We start from the raw sequence: 22,843 nt of genomic DNA on the forward strand, positions 1-22,843 counted from the left end.
GGAGGCTCCTGCTTTGAGGTGAAACCAGGATGTTCTGGTGCTTCCCAGCTCCATCACCAGTTCCCTGCAATGGTTTGGGCAGAGCTGCTCCATGCAGGTCCTGCTGCTGGCAGGGGCGAAGCCGCGAGCCCACCTCGCACGCCTGGACCCTGCTCCCTGCACCTCACCAGGCTCCGCGCAGCTCCGAGCCAGCCTCTGGTCGTCATCAGTGAAATCTTCCGGGTGGGAAGCTTTAGAGCCTGGCACTGCTCGCTCTGCACAACTCAGCATCAGGGAGAAAACCCTTAACTCTGCTCTCCGGTGCAGGTCCTCAAAGCGTCCACCTGGGATTGACCCTCGGCATCCCAAAGCACCGAGCAGTAGCTCAGGCACCCAAGGAAAGCAGGAGCTCCACGTTGGTGCTCGGCGCCATCTAAAAGCCTTTTATTTCATTCAGCTTGCTCTCTCATCTCAAGCTAGCCACCAATACCTTGGGAAACCCAAGCTAGAGAGACTCAGGATTTATTTTTGAGAGCTTAACATCCATTACGCTCTTAAAAAATTTATGCCCTTAAGCATCTCCACGGTGGCTGCTGAACACCCATTAAAAAAAATTTCATCCGTTGCTTAAGCCTGACGAGTCTCACCTTCGAGAGATACCCGTGGAGTCCTGGCAACACGCTCAGCTTGAGCCCTGGGCTCCTCAGACCTGACGCAAGCAGCCCTGGGAAAGATGTTGTCCCCCCAGGAGGGCGAGACCCCCAAGGAGAGGTTACGTCCCAGAGCAACCGCTTGGCTGCGGCAGGACAGCTCGATGCATCGGTTGGAAATGCAATTAACTTCAACGTGCAGGGGGATAAGGGAAAAACTGAGCTTCCTACGGATGGCTCTTAACTCCCCCAGCAATGCTAGCCCAGCGATGTTATCCCCGTTCCTTTTCTGCCCTTTCTAGAGGGGGAAAAGTCCCCTCCAGGCTTGCGAACAGCGGTGTGCTGGGACAGACACGCGCCGGGAGCTGTTTGCAAACAGCTTCACCTCCAGGACCCCAACCCCCAGCTCCTGCTGCCTCCCCCGGGGGCTGCATTTCACCCTTTGGGCCTTTCGCTCCAACATCAGAGCGAGACGGGGCTGGGCTCTGTTTGGGAGCGGGATGCAGGCGCCGAGGAGCAGGGCTGTGTCAGAAGCAATCAGCTCGGGGAGCGCGGCGGGGCGCGCACCTCGGCAGGCACCGGCACAGGCTCCTCCGAGGCACCCGCTGCCACGCAGCCATCGCAACGCGTTAGGCGGCCGGTCCGAGGCTCCCAAGGAGTAGGCAAGGGGTGAAAAGCAAAAAGGAACGAGCAGCAGAGCTAGGCAGGTGCCTGCAGGGGAGCTTTCTGTGCTCTCCCCCACCGGAGAGCTCCACCAGGTCCCCATGCAGCCCGTGACGCCCTCCCACAAGTTGTGTCAGGGCTCAGAGCCTCACAGGTGGGTCCCCCAGGCATCTTTTCCCACTCCACTGCTCCCTCCTGCACAGCAGGGGCCTGGTGCAGATTCTGCAGCAGCCCAGATCTCTTTTCCACCGCCCTCAGCATGCCCAAGAGATCTCAGCTGCGCGGGTGGCGATCCAGCAGCCAGGTCCTGGCACCACAGGTCCCTCCGCAGCTCCGGAGAGCTTCAGCCCGTCTGCTCCCGGCATGCCAGCCATGCAGCAGGAGCTTTCTGCACCCCGGGGGAAGATTTCATCTGCTCTGGCTGAGGATTTCACCCAGGCAACCCCGATTCCCAGCTACAGCAGGGCCAGCGGGGGCTGGAAGCAGCACGGACACGAGCCTGAACTCCCGGCAAATCCAGCTGGAGCCTGGGCCCAGACAGGACCCGACGTGCCCAGTGCTGCCTCCAACGCCTGCACCCGGGAAGGAAAAAGGATCTAACGCAGCCCCTCGGCAGGGAAGCACCCCCCCAGCACCCCAGGAGAGAAAGCCTGGGCTGCAACCAGCGGGCTCAGCGCTGCCCCAACCCTCCCCTTGCCTTCAGGCCAGCAGGAGCCCGCGACGAGCTGCGGCGCGTGGCCACGGGCAGGCCAGGACCACCTGCCCCAGAGCATGGCTCAGCACCAGCCCGCTCGGCTGCCGGCTCCCCGCAGCACCCCAGCCCTCCTGCCAGGTGTGTTTCGGTGGCAACTCCAGCTTTTCCAGCCACTGAGGCTCCCATGGCACGCTCCAGCAGCCCCTCTCCGGCACATTTTTTTTTTTTTTTTCCCATTTCCACGATTCCAGCCCCGCTGCTGCAGCTCGGAAGCGAGGAGCAGAGCAGCTGGAGGCAACCGGGTGCCAGCGGATGGCTGGACGGCTCTACCAGGACCGGCATTTCACAGACAACCCCATCCCATTATGGGCTCCGCACCCAGGTGCTGGTCCCACCGTGCGCCCCGCTGCCAACCCCAGCCCTCACCCCTCGCCCCTCGCCCTCCAGGGGTGGGAGCTTTGCTCTCAGCTCCCCCCAGGTCCTCGTGAGCTGCCTGGAGGTAGCCACTGGCCGGGAGCCAGGCGAGCCGCGGTGGCTTTCATGTGGGTGTCTGGCTGGGCACACGCCAGGGCCGGGCTGGCTGGAGGCACCGTGTGCCAGACTGCCTTACGCCGGGGGGGGGGGGGGGGGAAATCCCCGGGTCACGGCCGTGCCACGAGAAACGCGCACGGCTGCCCACGGTGCTGCTCCCTGCCTCTCTGCGGAGCTTTTTATCCGCAGGACTGCCGAGCGGGGATGTTCCCTGCGAGGAAACGGCCTCGGCACCGATTTTGCTCGGCCCTGGGAGCACCGGAGGATGCTCGGAGGAGGATGCTCCGAGGGGATGTGGGAACAGCCCAACGGCGAGGCCACCGGTGGTGCCCAGGCGCCGAAGGAGTTACGGAGCCCGTTAATCCCAAAGGCCACGCGAGTGATTTTTTATCTTTAAAAAGCCCACGGCCCGGGTTGCGCGGCTCCGCTAGGGAGCTCGCTTGGGCGCAGCCACTGCTCCTTTAAGGTATTTAACAACAAAGTGGGTGAAGGCGCTGGCTCCTCCCCGAGCCCGTACATCCCCTCCGGGTCCCCCGCCCCAGCCACCGGTGACAGCGGGGACCCCACAGCGGGCCCGGGGACTACCAGTCCCGGCATCCCCCCGGCACTTCGCTCCCTGCCGGGGATTGTAGTCCTCCGGCCATCCGTCCGTCCGTCCGTCTATCTGTGGGCATGGCAAGGCCACGCTGCTCCCCAGCTGCAAGAGCTGTGCGGGGGGAAAGTTGCCATTTCCATTCTGCTTCACCACCCTGGAGCCCCGTATCAGCTGGCTGCACACACTTTGGGGCACTCCCCAAAAGACGGGACCCCCACCGTGCCCGGGTCCCAGAGCCCAGGCAGGTCCCACGTGCTGTCACAGCCTCCACACCCCATCCGAGCCGTGGCTCCAGCTTTAATAGGATTTTTGCTCAACCCACCCGCCCCGGCCGTGCTCCTTGGGGGCTTGGCAGGCAGGAGGAGAGGGGAAGGACCCGCTGCGGGGGCTGCTCCCAGTGCCAAGCATCGCTGCTGGCACCCCGAGCCCCTGGGGATGGGCAATTCCCATCGGGGCCAGACGCTGCCAGCACAGCGGGACGGGCCCTGCCCTGCCCAGGTTAGCACCTCCAAACCACCAGACAGGACGGGTGGGAGGGGACGCGGAGGCAGAGAGACACGATCAGCCCTAGATCACAGGCGCTGGATAACGCCCAGCTCCCCGAGCTCCTCCAAGGGCTCGCTGGTCCCGGCGGCGGCAGGGAGCCCGGCTGCAAAGCCCGCTCGGTCCCCAGCGGGTCGCATCCTGCTCCGGCTGGGATGGAGCTGCGGGTAGCAGCCCTCCTTGGTGCTGGAGGCTTTGCGGTTAGGGTAGGGGCTGTGCTCAGCAGTTAGATGAGGTTGCTATCAGGTACCACAGCCCTGGCTGCCTAGGGCACCCCACCCTCCTGGCAGCGATGATCCAGGGGCAGCAGCGAGTTCCCCAGGCAGCTCCGGGATGCCAAGAGCACCCCCCAGCTCTGCACTGAGCCCCCCGATCAGATTTGCTTTCTCCAAGGACCCTGTGCTCCTGTCCACAGCCTCCGGTGAAACCCACACCAGGGAGCCGGCCCCAAATGCAGCAAAAAACTCTGAGGGCTTTTCTTTTGTATTTCGCCTGTGACGATGCACAGACACTAGCACGGAGAGGGAACCTGGCTGCTCTGCCCACAGCCAGATTGTGAGGACAGAGGCACATTTCCCAGGCAGGAATGGAGCTCAGGGCTATCCTTTAGCCTGGCGTTCACCTCTCCACTGGCTCCAGATGATATTTGTTCCCTACCCTACCCCAAGAGACTCCACAGGTCACAGCATCCCCCCAGGAGTCACCCCACGGGCCATGGTTATAAGGCCACCAGGTGAGAGACCTGCCCTGAGCAATCCTAAGCCCCTGTCTCCAGACAACAACCAGTGCTGAGCACAGATGGACCGCATGGACAGCAGCACCCCAGATTTTCACCCCTGGGTCCAGGGGAGCACCCAGTCCGAGGTGCTTGCTGAGGGATTGGACACCAAACTTCATCCCCCCTCCCCAGAAAGGCAGCTCAAACCTGTAGCACCCAGTTTATCTTGTGGCTTTCCCATCCTGCAGCAGTTCTGCAGGGAGCCCACGTTCTCCAAATGCCAAAAACGAGGAGACGAGGCACCAGCAGGGACCAGCACAGCACGATGGGCTCACTGGAGAGCTGGGGAGGCGCCTGCAGCGGAAGCACCGCAATGCCACCGCTGCAGAGCATCACCCCAGCGGCTCTGGGTGCCAGGCGAGCCAAGCAAACCACGCAGGGACCAGCTGGGGTGCTGCAGCCTCCCCAGGAACACCCGCAGCTCTGCTCACACCAACAGCTCGTTTCCCCCAGCTCTAGCAAGGAACAGATCTGCTAACGCAGCCTGAGCTGTGGGAACAGCGAGCCAGCAGGAAAACGATGCATGGGCTGAAAAAACAGCGGCACAGGCAGGGACCCCCTCTTCTGCTGGGTCATCGCCAGCCAGTATTTGCCCACTCATGGCAGGATCGTGTCGCAGAGAGGATCAGCGATAAGGCCCTGGTAGCAATCACCTCCCTAATGCCACCCTGCCAGGATTAGTCCAAGCGGGAGCCATGTAGCTCCTGCCAAGCACTGGAAGGGGCGCAGGAAGCACCAGCGCCGTCTGTAAGCACCGCCTTGGGCACTGGGGTGGGTCAGAGCCCGCTTGGCCGTGCAGCGGGGAGATGCCATAAAACAACGCCGTGGGAGCTCGCAGGTTCCTCCCATACCCTGCACAGCAGGGCCCAGGCCAGCGCACGACGCACAGCACCAGGGTGCCGCACAAATGGAGGAAATGAGCCAGTGAAGTTGGGGAGGGATGGATCGGATCGGAGTCCTGACCGCTTCTTCCATGCCCCGTGCTGCGGCGGTGTTTGGGAGGCATTACACAGCTCCCGGCTAAAAGCAAGGTGGGGGCAATAATCCAATTAAAGCTTCTACAGCACGACTTCCACCCCATTTTCAGCAAGATTTTAAACAAGATATGTGACCCTGGATAAGACTGTCTTGCTGATGGGACCACAGCTGCGAGAAAGAGCTAACAGATACCATGGCGAGATGACAGCACACCCAATAAATACGGACGGACACACTGCCACCGAGGGCTGGTGGCTTCTGGAGCCGACGTGCCCTGTCCCCTGCGTGCTGCAGCCCCCACGAGCCCCACGCTGCGGTGCCACCAGGCTGCGTTGCTCCTGCTTGGCACAGGGGATGGAGCGGGCAGCCCAGCACCCAGAGCTCAGCCTGCACCCTTGTTCTGGCTTGTTTCCCCACTAGCTTTGGGTGCCTGACTCGTAATAAGCGAGCCTGAAAAGCAGGCTCCTTTTCAGACATGCCAGGCACCCACAGCTCGAGCTCGCAGACGCGTCTCCGGGGAGGCAGGTTCCAGGTGCGCCCAAAAAACCCGTGTTTCAGCCAACGCTTCCTCGTCTGCGAGCAGCTCGGCAGTGCCCGGGCCTGAGATCGAGGCTTAGGGGGAAATTGCTCTGTAGCAGCTAGTCTAATTGCGCTGAAATTACAAGATCAAGCAGTAAATTCACGTCTGCGTTCGTTGCTCGGGGTGGCAAAGACACACCAGGCAGCCTGCTCTCCCCGATCGCTGCAACAACTTTCGGGTTTCAGTGGGAAGGGAAGGAGGGGGTTAACAGAGGAGAGCGTTGCCAGTTGGAAGTGCTACCTAAAAAGGGTTTCTCCTGGTAGCTGAAGCAAAATGGTTTCTCTTGCCAGCTTGTTTACTCTGCAGCTGAGAGCCACCGACCGCCAGGTTTGCTGCTGGAGCCCGCAGCAGCACGGATGGGCGCTGGCACCGGGACACCCGCGGGGCAGCTGCGCCCTGCTCAGCCCCACGGCTCCCCCAGGACCAGCATTGTGCAGGGGAAATGCACAGCTACAGCCCTCCAGGCAGCCCTGGGTCCTGGGTCCTCCTTCCCTTTGGGGCAGTGATGGCACTCGCCATTTAACGGCCAGGTGAAAGCTGCAATTACGTTTAACCGAGGTGGTTCCAGACCAAACGGCCCCTCCAGCAGTAGGGTCCCTGGGGCTTTTCCCATGGGAAGGACGCACAAACCCCAGCAGAGACCAGGGGCTGGGGATGTCGGACAGGACAGAGTGATTTTCCTGGGAGAGGCAAGCACTGAACAACCCCATCCTGCCCCGGCTTGCTGCTGCAGGGCCAGAAAACGGACAGGACTCGCTACCCTCTTCCAGAAGAGCAGAGCTCACAGTCACGTGCCGAGACAGGTATCGGCCAGTCTCCATCTCTGGCAGATTTCGGAGTTCCCAGGCCAAACAGGAGCAGCACAGCTCTTGCAGCACGCGGCCAGCCCCGGCTCCAGGATTAAAGCCACCGTGTCTGCGAACAAACCGCTCGCGCTGCCAGCAGAGCCAGCCGGGAGGAGAGGCAGCAGGCAGCCGCCGCCGGCCTCGCCAGCAGCAAGAGTGCCCAGCAGCCAGCCAGAGGATCGGGCCTGTGTTTTATAGCCTGATATTAATTACCCAGAGCGGAATCTTATTTACATCGTCGTCTCCTAGAGGCTCCTACCGTGCTCTTGGGTTTTCTTGCTGCCACGAGGCTTTGCAGGCAGCTACAGCAGAGGGCACTTCTCTGGCAGGCAGAGCCAGCAGCATCCCCTGCAACCGGGTGTCCCACGACACCCAAACAGCCCCGAGGACACATCACCCTAGGACGCAGCACCCTCTGCACCCCAATAAATGCAGCACCACTGCACACAGAGCCCTGCAAAGTCCACCTGACCCTTTGGTTAAAGCCACAACCTTCAGCCAGCAGGGCCACGGGATGATTAAAACAAGGAGGGCCAGTGCAGGGCAGTGTCCTGAGGCCACGCTGCTTTCCGAGCCAAGGCAAGATGGTGAGCAGGAGCTCGAGGCAGAGGACGCTTGCCAGGACAATGTTTTGTGGCTGGCACCGTGCACGCTGCCTGAGCCACCCCGCAGCAGCCAGCTGACGAGCAATCCAGGCTCTCAGCCTGGACCACCAGGGCTGGAGTTTTACAGCTGGAGATGGTCCAGAGAGCAGCAAACGTGAGCTGGGTAAGGCAGCACACGCTGCCTGCATGGGTCAGCAGCAGCACTCGCCGTCTTGGCTCCCCACTGCCCCGGGGGCCCCAGGATTGCAGCAAAGCCGCAGCCGGAGCTCAGCCTGCAGGCACCAACACCAGCAGGGACAGAGCCTTTGGTCCCTCTGAGCAAGAACAAAGCAGGATCTAGACACAGAAACAGCCAAAACTCAGCATGACTTGCCCCAGGAGCCAGTCCTGTTCCACCAGATCGCCTCCTGAAGCTGCAGCACACACTTGGGAAGGGCAACCTGCAGCAAGGAGGGTCTGCAAGGGAAGGAGACTAGCAGAGGAGAGAAAGTGCAATCCCACACCTCAAACGCTGCCCGCACCCACTGCCTTTATCTACAGCCCCGCTCTGGACAGGGCTGCGATTAGTTTCCATTTTGCAGATGAGGAAACCACAACAAAAGGATCCTACAAGAGCTCGGTAATGCTCAGTGTCACTCACCCCAGTTTGCACAGCTGAGGGCAAACGATGAAGGCAGGTGCTCCACAAGCAAGGATTTATGCCAGCTGCCTCTCAGGGAACAACAAGCTGCCCCAGCCCAGCTGGGGTCCCACAGACCCTTCCACTGGGAGAAATCCCCCATGGCACTGGGCTTGCTCCCCTGCCCCTGGGCGAAGCCCACCAGACGCACAGGAGGATGCAGGAGAGCCGAGCCCCTACAGATCCAGCCAGTACAGGGAGCCCCCAAAACCAAGGAGACCAGGGAGGGCAGCCCGGTGCCCACCAGTGCCCCTACATTCAGGGGGCTGGGCTGCTCTAGGGGGCTTGGGGGGTTTTCTGCCCAACACACTGCTAACCACCTGCAGGCACGGGGTGATCGCTGCTCAGGTACACACTCCAGCACCAGCTTTTCCATACCCCCACGCAAAAACCATCGCCCACCCTACCCCAGGCAGCAAAGGGGGGACCCCCAGCGCTCCCCACAGCCTTTCTCCCACCCTGGTGTGGCAGCCCCCTCCCCAAGCATCCCCTGCCATACACCCATACCAGCTCTTACCTGCAGGCCAAGGGCAGCTCCCCCGTGCCAGGACAGCCTTCCTCACATACTGCTGCCTCTGGGGGGGGGGGGGAGGGGGTCCTTAGGTGGCCAGATCTTTCAGCAGCAAGCACAGGGGCACCCCTTTAGTACCTCAAATACCCCTACTCCAAATGCCCCTACCCCATACACCCCTTGCAGGGCACCCCTCAGAGCAGGGGCTATGCAAAACAGAGACTGCTGCATGCACCAAAGCAGGATGGGAGCCCTTAATTAGCAGACCCTGATTAACAACAACCCACACATGGTCCCCCATTCCCGATTTGGGGTAAAAAGCAGTGGGATTGGAGCTCTTCCTAAGCAGTAACCAACACATGGCCCTGCTCCCAGGAGGGGAAGGGGCTTGCAAAGGGGGCATGAGGCTGAGCCTAGAGACCGGAAGAGGTCTCGGGGCGAGGGGCCGGTGCCCAGCCGGGGCTCAGGGTGCAGGGGCCGGTAGTCGGCGGGGGTCGGGGTGCTGGGGGGGGGGGGTCCCGGTGCCCCCGGGGTTTGTGTGTGTGGAGGTGCCACTGTGAGAGGAAAGTCGGAGCTCGGTTGGGAACCGGTGGTGCCGGGGCTGTGCCCCACAGGGGCAGGGGGACTCAGCCGCCCTGGGCGAGAGGGAGGCGGCGGAGGGGGGCGCAGAGCCCCCACCGGGGCGCCCGCACCGGGCCCCCCTCAGCCCCGGCCCCGCCGCCCCGCTCGGGCTTCGCCGCCCCTGTCAGCGTTTGAACGGCGCCAAGCGCCCGCCTCCCTCCCATTGGCCCCCTCTCCCGCCCGTCAAGCCTCCCGCCGCCTCCCCGTTGGCCGCTCGCCCCGGGAGGGGGCGGGGCGGGGCCGGCGCCGCGCTATAAAAGGCGGGGGCTGGGCGGGCGGGCGCTCAGTGCCGCTGCGCGACAGGTACGGGCCGGGGGGGAGGAGAGGAAAGGGGCGGGGAGGAGGGAGGAGACGAGAGGGGCGGGGCGGCGGGCGGGGCAAAGGGGAGGGGCGGGCGCGCGCGCGGGGGGCGGCGCGCGGGGAGGGCGGGGGCGCGCGCGGCGCTGGTGGCGCTGCCTGCACGCGCCGTGCCTGCTCGGAGCGCGGCGGCGGCGGCGGCGGCAGCAGCAGCAGCGGGAGCCACCGGCGCGCACGGCGATGCCCGCTCCGCTCCCGCCGCTGGCCGCCCCCTGAAGACAGCCCTCTCTATTCCCCCCCCCTCCGCTCTCCAGCGACCTCGAGCTCTGCTGTCCCCTTCCCCTTTTTCCCCCCCCCCTTCCCCTTCTATTTCCCTCCCCCCCCCCTCTCCCTCCCCTCCAATCCGCCTTTTTATCCTCCTTTTTGCAACCCTCCGCACCCTCCCGGCTTGCCGTGTGGATGCGGCCCGGGGTGCCTGGCTGCGCGGGTGGCGAGAGCAGATGCTGAGGGGCCGGAGGAGGATGGAGTGCACCCTCGATGCGCAGAGTTTGATCAGTATTTCCCTGCGGAAGATCCACAGCTCCCGCACGCAGCGAGGCGGCATCAAGCTCCACAAGAACCTGCTCGTCTCCTATGTGCTCCGCAACGCCCGGCAGCTCTACCTGAGCGAGCGCTACGCCGAGCTCTACCGCCGCCAGCAGCACTACCCCGACGGCGCCCCGCTCCTCGCCATGCCCGCCTGCCCGCCGCCCCCCGCCGCCTCCGCCGCCGCCCCACCGGAGCTGGCGGCGCTCCCGCTGCCCCCCGACGCGCAGGACCGCGAGGCGCGGAGCTGCTCGGCCGTGCGGGGCGGCGCGGAGCTGCTGGAGGTGCCCGTGTGCGCGGCGCCCCCCGAGCTGCAGCGAGCGCCTTGCAGAGACTCGTCCCCGGCTTTCTACCGGGCTTCCTCCAGCGGTCCCGGTCCCGGCTCGCCCCCGGGGCTGCTGTACGCCGCCGGCTGTGACTTCGGGGCGCCGCACTGTAGCAGCCGCACCACGGTGCTGGATTTGGACACTCACGTCGTGACCACGGTGGAGAACGGGTACTTGCACCAGGACTGCTGCTCGCAGTGCCCCTGCTGCTGCCAGCCGGCACCGGGGCTCGCCTCCCCGCCGCCCGCACCGGGCACCAAGCGCAAGTATTACCCGGGGCAGGAGGAAGAGGAGGGGGTGGAGGAAGGGGAGCCGGGGGGAGGCGGGGTGGCGGGCGGCCCCCCCTTCGCCCGTGCACCAAGCGCGCCCGCTTCGAGGAGTACAGCGCCGAGCACCCGCAGGACTCTTCCAACATCTCCAACTTGATCTCCATCTTCGGCTCCGGTTTCACGGGGCTGGTGAGCCGGCAGCAGGCGGACTCGGAGCAGCCCCTCAACGGGCAGCTGTGCAGCAAGCAGGCGCTGGCGAGCCTGGGAGCCTGGACTCGGGCCATCGTCGCGTTTTAGAGAGGAGCGGGGAGCCGGCGAGGGGAGGGGGGGACACCAGCGGGGGCTGGGGGGGGGGGGCGCGGAACGGGGGTGCGGAGCCGAGGGACTCTCGATGGGGGGGGGGGGGGGGACGGGGGACCCAGAAACAAAGGCGGGGTGGGGGGGGAGAAGGTTGGGGGCGAGGGGAGGGGGTGCGGGGGGTGCCGTGGGGTGCGCAGGGGGGGGGGCGGGAGGGCAGAGCCACGCTAGTGTTTTATAAATTGTACAATAAAGAAAAAAAATCTAAGATCCTGGGACTTTATTTTTGCAGAGATGAGAGAGAGAGAAAAAAAAAAAAAAAGAAAAAGAAAAAAAAAACCCACAAAGCAAACAAACGCAAACAAACCAACAACAACAAAACCCCACCGCCGAAAGCACCCGTTTAAATAATCCTCTTTGTGTCCGCTCCGCTCGGGGGGCTCGGGGCCGGGGGTCGCCGGGGGCCGGTGCTGGCGGCAGCGCCACGTGAGAGCGGGGTCGTCCCCCCCCACCCCCCGGGGGTGTCCCCCCCCAGCCCCGGCTCGCTTTTGTGCGTTTTCTTTATCCTGGGAGGGGGCGGGGGGGGGGGGCGCAAAAAAAATAATTAAAAAAAAAAGAGAAAATTGAACTTTTCCTCCCAGCAGAAACGCGTGGTGCGGGGGGGGGGGCGCGGTGGGACCGCCGCTCCGCGCCGCGGGGGGACGCGAGGTGCGGGGGGGCCGGGGGGGGGGGGGGCCCGGCCGCTGCCCCAGGTGCCGGAGCCCCGCTGCCCCCTCCCGAAGTTCAGCCGCTCTCGGTTTCAGCCTTCCGACCCCTAAAACCAGCATTGTTCGGGCTTGTGAAGAGATCTGTCTCCTGTAGAGTCTCTTGATTTTGTGTTTTTTGGGGATTTTTTTTTTTTAAGAAAAACCTTTTGTTGTAAAAAGGTGGCTTTTCTGGTCTCCCCCTCCCCTCGTTTTTTTTTTTTTATTATTTTATTTTTTTGTTTTCTTGCAGCCTGCCCCCTCCCAACTCCCCGGTACCAGCACTGTGTGTAACTGAGGACGCTTTGCCAAACGGTCTGTTGGGGTTCGTTCTTTTTGTTGTTGTTGTTGTTTTTTTCCCTCCCTTTTCTTTGTTTGTACGCCTGTATTTTTGTGCATATGGAATTGTATATCACCGGGTAAAACTGTTCAGATTTGTTTAAATTTATAATCTTAATAAAAAGTCGATTATAAACTTGCTGTGCCCTCGCTTTCCTGCTCACCGCAGCCCCGCTCCGGAGCCCCCCGCGCCCTCCCTCCCCCCCCCCCCCCCCCCCGGCACCGGGCAGCCCTCGCGGAGCTCCGGCCCCCCCAAAACCCCACAGCAGCCCCCCCAAACCCCACAGCCCCCTTTGTCCCCCCCTCCCCAGGACCCTCGGCTTCCCCCTCACCTCCCCCCCCCGGCAGGAGGCACAAACCCTCCCCTGGGGTTTCGGGGGGCTGCTCGAAGCCCCCGGGGGGGGGGGGAACACCGAGGCTGCCCCCCCCGGTTCCCCCCGTTCCCTCCCCGGGGCATCTCCTGCGCGCTCCCCGCGTCCCCCGGTGCGCTCGGGAAGTTTTTTTTGAGTTGGAGTTTGTTATCACCGCGCTGTGCCGCTTGGTGGTGCGTGTGGGTTTTTTTTTTTTTTTCCTCCCCTTTTTTCCTCTCTTTTTGTGTGCTTTTTTTTTTTTTTTTCCTCCTTCCCCTCCTTCCCTCCCCTCCTCTAAACCAAATGAATGAACGCAACGGGCGCTCCTGGCCCACCTCCGGGCTCACCTCGGGACGCGTGAATTCATTTTAGAATTATTTAAAAAAAAAAAAAAAAAAAAGCCCGTGAAAAACGCTCGGCGGCACAAACCCGACAGCTGGTGCCGCCCCCCCCGCAGCCCCCCCCGGCACCCCTCCAACACCCCCCAGCTCCCCCCCCCCCCCCCCCCAGGAGATAGATGGGCTGGGGGGGGGGGGAGCGGCCAAAAATCGGATCCGGGGGGGGAGGGGGAAACGGGGGGGCTCCGTCAAGGCCTTGGAGGGAGGCAGCGGGGCCGCGGCGCCCCCCCCGGCGCAGACCCGAGCCGGAGCGCGCCCCAAAACCCCCCCGCACCCCGCGCCCCCCACCCCACGGCCGCCGCTCCGCGCCCACGGCGCCCCCTGGTGCCCGCTGCGGGCCCCGCAGTGCCGGGGGGGCGGCCCCGACCCCAGTTCGGGGCAGGGGGCGTCCCCCCCTCAACAGTGCCCACCCCCCCCCCCCCCCCCCCAAATTAAAATCCATCAAATGAAAATTCATCAATAACCCCCTCGTCCAGCCGAGCGCTCCTGTGGCACCCAGGGGTCGGATGCTCCAGTGGGAGGGGGGGGGGGGAGGAAATTCTCCCCCATCCCGGGGGGGGGGGGGCAGAAGCCCCCTCCCTGTACCTGAGAGCCCGGGGCCTCTCCCGCCCCCATCCCACTGCCCGGCACCCCAGCAGATGCTGCTGTCTGCCCTCCCCAGCGGGAAACCCAGAGCTGCAGGAGGCGTCTGGGGGAAGTTTTAAAAGCCGCGTGCTCCTGCAGCCACCCACAGGTCAGGGGTGCCAAAGCCCGAAGCCCCCCCCGGAGCCCCCCAGCTGGCTCTGCCTGCCCCATGCCCTCCTGCACCCCGCAGCCCCACAAACCCCAGGGCACACCGCCGGCAGCTTGGCCCCAGCCCGCACCCAGTCTTCCAGGTGCGGAGATCACCAGCAGAAGGAAAGCAGCACCTGGAGGCCCCCCCCCCCCCATCCCCATGGGACTCATCCCCCCCCCCCCCAGGCGCACCCCTCACTCCAAACATCCCCTCCCCGGGGGTAGCCAGCCCTCGGCACCACTCCCGGGGAAGTTTCTGGGGCTCCCGTCAAGGTTTCAAAGCCCAGAAGGGACGAACACATCTCTGCACCGCAGGTAACCACGCAGGGTGGGGGAGACGGGGTGCACATGGCAGGGGGACATGGGTAAACCCCCTGGAAGTGAGGAACGAGCAGATCCCGCAGCTCCACGGAGCCGCTGAGTCGGGCGCTCTCGGCAGCGCGGTTATTTATTTATTTTCAGCCCCGGTACATGACATTTCTCTTCTGAAGAAGGCAGCAGCGGCAGCGAGCCCATCACACAGCCTCTCCTGAAAGCAGAGCCTGGAAACCAGCAACTCATCTGCATATTCATAAGTACCTGATAAATTAATCATGATGGCAGAAGCATTCAGGCTAGAAGGGAGGTGACAGGGGAAGGTTGCACCCCCAGCACAAGCCCGTCCTGGCGCTCGCGCACACACGCTCCTCACCTCCCAGGCACAAAATGTTTTCACCCCTCCCGAGCCCCAGGAGCGCCCGCAGGGAAGCGCGGTGCCCCGGGGGTGAGGTGCCGAGCAGATGGGCTGGAGCACCCCAAATCTGGGGGACCTCACGCACGGGAACCCCCAACCCCACTCCGTGTCCCAAACCTGCCCTCCACTGGGCTGCCCCACCTCCGTGCTGCGATACAGGTGGCGTTGCCGAGTTCTACCCCCAAGATCCTTTCGCGTCCTTTATCCTTGCACCCATTCGTGTGCCTTGATGAAGAAGTCATCACAATTTTGTGCCTGGCAGCCCTGGGGCAGCAGCAGCCCTGGAGGGGCCCTGAGGATGGAGCGTGGCAGGGGCAGAGCCGCAGGAGGTGCGAGGGGAGCGGGGGAACCCCACGGCACAGCACAGCCCCGCTCTGCCCAGAGCCTGGGCTCAGCCACAATACAGCCAAATGCTCTCCATGGGCAGATCCAGTCCTCAGGGTGCCCTCCGTGTCACTGTGCTGAACCCCCTTGGTTGGGGGGACGAGCCACCCCACACCAGGGGAGGTGCTGCTCCAGTAACTGGGCCAATGCTGCCTCCCCAGCACGCAGCTGAGCCGCTTGGGCTCAGCACCTGCCTGTTTTCCTCCCCGCCTGCCCACTTTGGTCCAGGCTGCCTTGAGCCCAGCAAGAGTCAGCAACACACTGTGATGTTTGCAGGGCTCGCTACAATTTTATGCATTGCTCTGTGTGCAAGAGCTGACAGCCCAACCACGTCCTCGTGCTGCTGGACTACAAAGAGCCCATGCCCAGGGGGACATCGCCGCGCACCCAAGGGCTCCCTTGGCACCAGGAAGAGCAGCTTCTGTGCTCTGCAGATCCCAGAGCAGGATCCATCAGCTCTGACGAGCCCCTGCCGTCTCCCCAGCTCAAGTACGAACGAGCAGGAGTGTGTTCGGGGACCCGCACGTGTTAGCAGATGTTTGAACTACTCCCATGCAGAGATAACAGCATGAGAGCTACGGGGGACACAGCAACGCGGACCAGAGGCTGCTCCTGTTAGCGGCGTGTTTAGTATGTTCGGGTTGGTCTCAGCCCAGGTAATTAGCATCCGAGCGGTAATTATTCACATTTGGCCTTTCTATATCCTGCTTATAGATTTGATGATTAATGCTGCTCCCCACGCTAAGCCTACCCTGGATTCACCAGTGCGCACCATGAAAGTTAACAGGGGGCTGTCGTGCGAGAACAGACATCGGCCGCTGCATCCATCAGCGAACAACACACCGGGAAAACCAGAGGAAAGGCACTTTGTGGACAGCCCGCAGGCACCGAGCACACAGCAGCCATCATCAACACACACATCTCAGCTGCACAGCAGGAGAAGCAAAACCCCAAGCACCTGGCAGCCACCCCTGGGTACTTTGGGGTTTCAGTGGCACCAGGCAGACGCACAGAGCACATCCCGCAGCAAGCAGAGGCACAGACTCCCCCCAGGCAAAACCCAACAAGGGGTCTCCAAAAGAAGGAGCTGCTTGCCCCCACAGGTGAGGAAACAACAAAACCCAGCTGCTACCCCCCCCCAAATCAGGCTACGACAGCTTGGCCAAGCAAAACCCACCAGCCTTCAGCTTACCTGCCCTCCTCGACGCCTGTTCTGTTTGCCAGCAGAGGCTCGGGGCAGCCCACACCGAGAGAAGGAGCCAGCCCAGAGGGAGAGGGCAGCAGAGGAGCCCCACAGCCCCAGGTGCAGCTCCTGCAGGGGCAGGAGAGGGGAAAACCAGCCCCAACCCTGCTCTTATTTATCCCCACCTCTGGCCCCACGATTGGGCCAGGTGAGCAGTGGGCACCTGCCCCACACCTGCGGGGGGGGACGAGGAGCAGCATTAACTCTGCGGCTGCTGCTGCCCAGGGGATGGGCGAGGGCTTTCCCTGGTGCTGCCCCCACAAAATGCTCCTTGTCACCCCCTCCACCTTCTCTTACGGGACTGGAGCTGCTCCTTCTCTCCTGCCCGGCCCCAGCTCTGATGTTGAAAATGCGCCCGGTGGCCGCAGGGCAGAGCAGAGCGAGGCGCTGCTGAACCCCGCTTTTAATTCCCCCCAAGCAGGGCGAAGCAGAAAGTCACCCCTGTAAGGATGGGGCCGAGCTCCAGTGGTCGTGTTGTGGCCCCGCAGGGCAGGAGCAGCCCCGTGCTGTAGGACCTGGCACGCCTGCCTTTGGTCCGTGAATATTTCCGCAGCCTCATTTGGGGGGCTTTTTTTTTAACTACCAGCAAAGCCCTGTTTTCCCCCTTTTCCTCTCCACGGTGAGGCTTTTGCATTGAAACGCGTGAAGAGATGTTTATTTTTTCCCCATTTCCCCAGGTTTTACACCATGAAAGTGAACGTTGATGCGAAGGGAGTTTTGAAGCGGGGAAGTCCTGCTCCGAGGTGCCCGTTTGCTCACAAAATTGCCCGTTCCCAAGCTCCCCGACGATGTTCTGCACAACCTCCTCCTCCTCCTCGCCCAGCCGCTCGGTGCCCTGTGCTGCTCCAGCCTTTGTTCCCCCCTTGCTCGGGGTATGTGGCATTCGGGGGAACTCACCCCTAGGAGGGAGGCTCGTTGGCTGCACGGCTCAGGGAGCAGATTTTCAGAAACCCGCTGTTTGGTTTGGTGCTGGAGAGCAAACACCAGCCCAAATATGAGTGTTGGGCTGGGGGCTTTGCCCTCGTGCCGGTGGAAGGCAAGAGGAAGCTTTGCAGGCAGCGTCCCGCGGGACCTGGGGTGCGGGGTGACCCCGTGCAGGGATGAGGCAGTGCCTGGGGGGTCCCCCCATTAAGGTTACAGGGCTCGGAGCCGGGGCACAGCCACCCCAAGCTCCACCACCGCCCTCCTCCCCTGGCTAGGGCCACACTTGGGGTCCCCACGGCACCGCAGTCACCCCGTCTCTTCCACCTCTGTGAACCCGAAAGGAAGGAGGTGGCTAAAAAGCCCCCCCCCCCCCCCCCAGCCAGGACACGGCCACCGCAGCCCACCCACGGCTTGCTCCTGCGGCTCGGTGACAAGAAGGGACAACGGGAAGGATGCAGCCCCCGTTTGTCCCAGCGTTGGTTAAGGAGTGTTCGCACGAGAGCTTCTCCGGCACGGCCCAATGCTGCCTGCTGGTTCAGGCGTTGCCACGGGCTTAAACCTTGGCTCGGGATCTGTTGACTCTGGAAAATCCCCAGGTTTTGGAGCACGCGTAGTCCGACAAGCAGCACCGGGGTCATCCCGGCTCTTCCCCTTCCACCCACGGAGCACGAAGGCCACGTGCCCCGGTCCCGCGTGAGAAATGCTGGAGGTGAGCACCGGCCAAAGGGATCGGATCCAGCGGGGCAGGATCTCAAGAGCCCCGCTGGGCTCTGCGCTGTCCCCGTGTCCCCCAGGAGCACCCCAGGGATGTGCCCACGGGACAGGCAGGACGAGGGGCACAGCCGGAGGCTGGCAGCAAGAGCAGTGCATAGAAATGCTGGGGGAGGGAGGGAACCTCATCCCTCTGCCCCCAGTTTCAAATTTGTCTCTGTTTGGGGACCTGTAGGTCGCGGTGAGCACGGCCACGCCGCCTGGCTGGGCTGAGCCGAAACGTGAGGAGGTGCTGGGAGCTGGGAGATGCTCCGGCCGGGCAGAGCAACGTGCAGGGAAGCCAACCAATATTGCACCGGTATTTCATGTAATGATGTTTTTATGTCACCTCCTGCCTGGATTTACTGGCTTCAGGCAGTGGGACCTGCTTTGATTCCTGGTTCACAGGTGGGAAACTGAGGCAGCGTGCGTAGGGTACGGTGGGGCTGTGGCAGAGCCAGCAACCCAACCCGCAGCGTCTGCATCCACCAGGACCCCGCGCAGCTCTCCCATGTATATGCAGTTGGTGTTTTACTCCCCCCCCAGGGAGTCCTCTCCCTTCTTCCCCCTTTAATTATAAAAATTAGTGGGTTTGAGGTATATTCGAGGGGGTCTCTTTTCCTGCGTTGACAAAGTGCACCACTTGATGACTCTAACCCCAAATTCTCCGTGACACAGATACCCTGGCAATTATAAAATACTTCCAAGCTCGCTCCATAAACCCCTTTGCTGTTGCTATTAGTATGCATTAACATTTTATTGGTGTTACAGGATGAAACATCCAGTCTTGCAGCTCCAGTGGGCTTGGGGATTTCCAGCATCCTGCAATATGTATCCGTGCAGAGGAAATTAAAATGTGGATGGATCAGCAAGATACAGTCAAATCCTCTACAGTAATTTGGAGAAGACTAAACTCTGGTGCTAGTGGAGCATATTCCAAGCTATCTAATAGAGAGCTGATGATCTCTGTAACAGCCTTTTTGTAAGTTTTATTCTTGCCTACAAGGGAATTTGTTCAAAGGGGAGATGTAATACCTAAACTAATATTTTTAAAGGTGCATGCTCTGCGCGCAGAGAAAGGAAGACACTTTGCAGAACAGCCGCTTTCGGTGATCAGCTAGCACCCCATAAAAGAACATAATCCGGTAACTTAACATCTAGCTGGAATTTCTCTATCACCACCCCACCAGACGATTTTACGTAGTTTGTCGCCATTGCAGGATGTGTCGACGCTTACCAATATTGGAAGAGTTTGGTCCTTTAGCAATGGCACGTTGATTTCCTCCAGCAGCATTTCCACTTCTGGATGAAACCCCAAGCGCTGTGTCTACACGGAGGCTGCAGAAGAGCAGTGCTGTACTTTGCAGAAAACCGGGAGGAATTCAGGTTGAAATAGATAATCGGGGTATCTTGACTCATGCAATGCAGTCTACTTGGATTTCTCCCTCCCAGGTGTCTCAGAAACACCCGGTAAGAAACTGTTCCTCTACTTTCTCTCCTTCCTCCCCTTGTAGGATCAGCAAGGTCCTTAACCTGCTTTGTAGGAAGGCAGCACGTGCTCGGGAGGACCCGCGCACACCGGTCGGGGCCCACAGCGCCACTCCCGCGGGACCCAGCCCTGGTCCCAGGGGTCCGCACATGTCGAGCATCAAGGATCCCACATTCTAACAAGGGATTTGGGTGTTATTTATTATCAGCATTGCAGCTGCAACTGGGAACGTGGCGAGTGACTCGTTCCAATTTTAGCGACGACTGCATTCATGCCCTGCGTGGAGCCGGCCGGTGTGGACATTCCCGAGCCCAAGCTTTTTATAGCTACCAGAAGCGCCCACTCCACCCCCTCAAAAGCCTTTTCCAACCCCCAAAGCCTCCGAGCTGAGGATGCCCATCGTGGCTCAGCCCTCGCTAAACCCTGTTGAGCTGCAGGCAGCCCCGTCTCAGTTCGGCTCACCCCAGCTGGAAGCTCAGCGCCGCTTTCCCAAGAGCAGTCCGGAGAAAGCTGCATTTGCCCCAGGACACTCGAGGAGTCAATGGGAAGAGCACTCACCCCTGAAGGGGAAGCTGTATGACACGTTAGAGAACAAAGATCTCTTCTTTGGCTATTAGAGCACCAAGTGACCTCCAAAAGTCCTGTTGAATTCTATATCTGGGCCAGGAAAATCCTTCCCGAAGCAGCAACGGGACCCCCGCAAGCCTCTCCATCACAGAAGGTTCCCACCAGCACGGCAGCAGAAGTGAGGTTTGGTTTTATTAGCAGTTATCACAACCACCAATTCTGCCTTTTCCCACCCATTTCTGCCTCTCTGCCTCTTGCAGGACGGGAGGAGGTCAGCGTGGCTGCAGGGACAGGGTGGCACCTTCATCACCGCTCCCTCCTCGCTCCCACTCCCCTCTCCATCCCCTCACTCTCAGCAATCTCCACGGTTTTGGGGTGCGCCAAGACCCCATTTTCACCCAAGTGGAACCGGTCGGCTTCAGCCAGCCCCAGTGCTGTCCTGAGATCCACCACCGGCTCCTTGGGGTGTGAAGTTTGTCCTCGAGGCTGCCAGCTCGGGTTTTGCTGCTCAACGAACACCGGTCCTGCAGCGGGGACGCCTTTGTTTATTTAATAGCAGGAGCCCAGCGCTATGCCATGGAAGCAAGCCGCACACCAGGGACAAGTTAACACAGCAACAATGGCATGAAACAGTTCTATTTTTTATTCTTTTCCTACTATCACAGCACGAGGCTGCTTCTCTTAACTCTTACTTCATTTATTACGGGCTGTCACAAGCGGTCATTTATAAAAGAGGGCTGAAAAGAGACGGGGGGAGGTTGGCGGCGATGGGCGAAACGCACCCCATGTAGGGGTGAGAGCTGCTGACCAGAAACCTCTCACTGACCGGCCCACGTTCTGCAACCCCAAAGGATCCAGTTCTGAAATCCGGGTTAAAAAACCTGGCTCGGTCAGCGGGCTGAGTGGGACGATGGGGAGGAAGCCACGGCGTGTCCGTAGCACTCACCGAGGGACGCATTCAAGACGAACCCGAGCGCCTTCAGAGAAACATCTGGGATCCAAGATGACATTTTCTGCTCGCCATCCGCCCCTCCACGCTGCTGCCACTTTTAGCAGCGCACTCACACAGTTGGCCTGTGTTGATGGAGAGGATAAAACGGTGACAAGGAAACCAGCATTTGCTCAGCACATCCACGCCAGCTCCGGCTGCTCCTGCAAAGACCCAGGTAAAATTTTCTGCATAAATCCAACAACGCCGCCGAGCTAACCCGACGCTGGAAGTCCTGAGTCAGCACCTACAGCAGGACGGGAAAAACATCTGAAGAAAAAGGGTTCCAGTTCCCAGCCAGCCTCAGGAACAAGGCTCAGACGTCCTTTGGTCACGAGAGGCTCTGATCTTCAAGAAGAATTTGCTGGCTTGGGAGCAGGCGGCGCACATCACCCACCTGCCAAACCCAAGCTGGGAAAGGGGGGGGGAAGCAGGCAAAGCACAGAAGTTAAATAAATAATAAAACACTGTATGACAGAAAGAAAGAGGCTAGCAAGGGCACAAAGACGGGATGAACGTGCTTGCTTCATGCAGTTAAATAACGAGTCAGTTTTGGTGTAAGACACCGACAAATACGACAAATGCCTCCGCACAGCACCTGCCGAAGGCTGCAGCCAGCAGCGAACACCCCGAAGCGGGAGCAGATCCCAGCCCAAGAGAGACCAACACAGGCACCGGTGCAAAACACAGAGACTTTAATTAAAACCACAACGTCGGCGGAGGTGGGGAGCTGCGCTGGGCACGGAGCAGCCCCGGGTGCTGCTGCTGCATGCGCGGACCCAGCGGGAGAGGAGCAGAGCCCCCAGGGCCAGCGGCACCAGGGGAGGTGGAGGAAGGCGAGCGGCCGAGCGCCATGCTACAGGGACACGTCCCGAGTGGCGGATAAGACCCAAAAGTTAGCTGCTTGAAGTCCAAAAAGCCCCAGCAGGACAAAAGTGCAGAGGCGGGCAAGCAAAAGCTCTCCGTGAGCCCCGTCCAACCTCCTTGGAGGGTCCCAAGCCCAGGGACACCATCCCTGGGGGTGCAGGGGAAGGGAGCACCTCCCCACCCGTTTCTGGTGCTGTATTTCACATTCTCAGTGTCCCTCCCAGCATCTAGAGCATGGATGGGCGTCAACATTTCCACCCGTCCTTCTACGTGCAGCCCCATTTCCCTAAGATCACCGGGAGAGATGCGTTCCCATCCCTTGGGCAGCTTTGGGAACCCCAGGCTTTAGCTCAGCCCTCACCAGCCAGACGCCGTACAGCCTCTAAAGCAGGGTGACACTTGCCAAAAGCCACGCAGCGAGGCAAAGGGACACAGATGGAGGAGCCTGGGGTCTCTGCTCCAGCACCGGCGCGCCCCAGCAGACACGGAGATCTCCTGCCCCGTTCCTGGAGCGGATCCGTTTGGAGAGCAGAGGTGATACGCACATCCTAGTAACAACTTCGCAGCAAAACAAGTCTTGAGTCTTTCGTTTTCATTTCAAATGCACCTTTATAAAGTTGTTTTGGGCAGCTCAGAAGGTCCTGGCCCTGTCCCCCCCAGCTGCTAGCCCACGACCAAGCCACGCCGCAGCCAGGACAGAAAGCTTGGCTCCAGCTCTGCGGGCACCTGCGCCTCCCTGCCTCTCATCTGGCCTCTTCTCTTGCTCTCCCTCCATGAGCTCCTAGGAGGGCCTTCACAAGAGGGAGGGAGTAGGTCTGGCAAGAAGGAAATTGTGAAAAACCCTCCCAGGCAGGCATTTTCTTTTCCCCCTTGGCAGGCAGAGTAAAGCAGTGCAGCAGCACAAGGCAAGCAGCCCGGCTGGGGCAGCCCCACCGCCCTCCCCGCAGGCTGCAGGAGGGCAGAGAAGGGACCCTGCTGCCCCCAGCCCCAGCAAACACCCGGCCAGAGCTCACCCCCCTGCCAAACCCAACTGAAGACCCCCCTCCACCCCAGCTGCAGGCTTGCAGACCCCCTCAGCCAAGCCACGTGGACACCACAGCGCTGCTCAAACACGGCACCAGCCACTTCTGCCCCCCAGGTGATGCTGGCGCCCATCCGGATCGCGGCCCCATTCATTCCCCTGCTGCTGGTGGCACTGGGAGCGTGGTCCTGCTGCCCGAGGTCCAGCACAGCAGCACCAGCAGGTAGTGAGAGGGAAAAGAGCTTTT

The 22,843-nt window shown here is 61.5% G+C and overlaps 1 protein-coding gene across 1 annotated transcript; it reads left to right on the forward strand.

Moving 5' to 3' along the window:
- The first annotated feature begins 10,016 nt into the window (after window positions 1–10,016).
- IER5L (immediate early response 5 like) lies at window positions 10,017–11,026 on the forward strand. The gene is given in 2 exon segments (XM_035555018.2): window positions 10,017–10,806; window positions 10,809–11,026. Coding segments are annotated over 2 exon segments (975 nt in total). The 5' UTR covers window positions 10,017–10,049.
- Window positions 11,027–22,843: the final 11,817 nt, after the last annotated feature.

This window comes from Cygnus atratus, chromosome 19, assembly GCF_013377495.2.
Source record: "Cygnus atratus isolate AKBS03 ecotype Queensland, Australia chromosome 19, CAtr_DNAZoo_HiC_assembly, whole genome shotgun sequence".
NCBI lineage: Eukaryota > Metazoa > Chordata > Aves > Anseriformes > Anatidae > Cygnus > Cygnus atratus.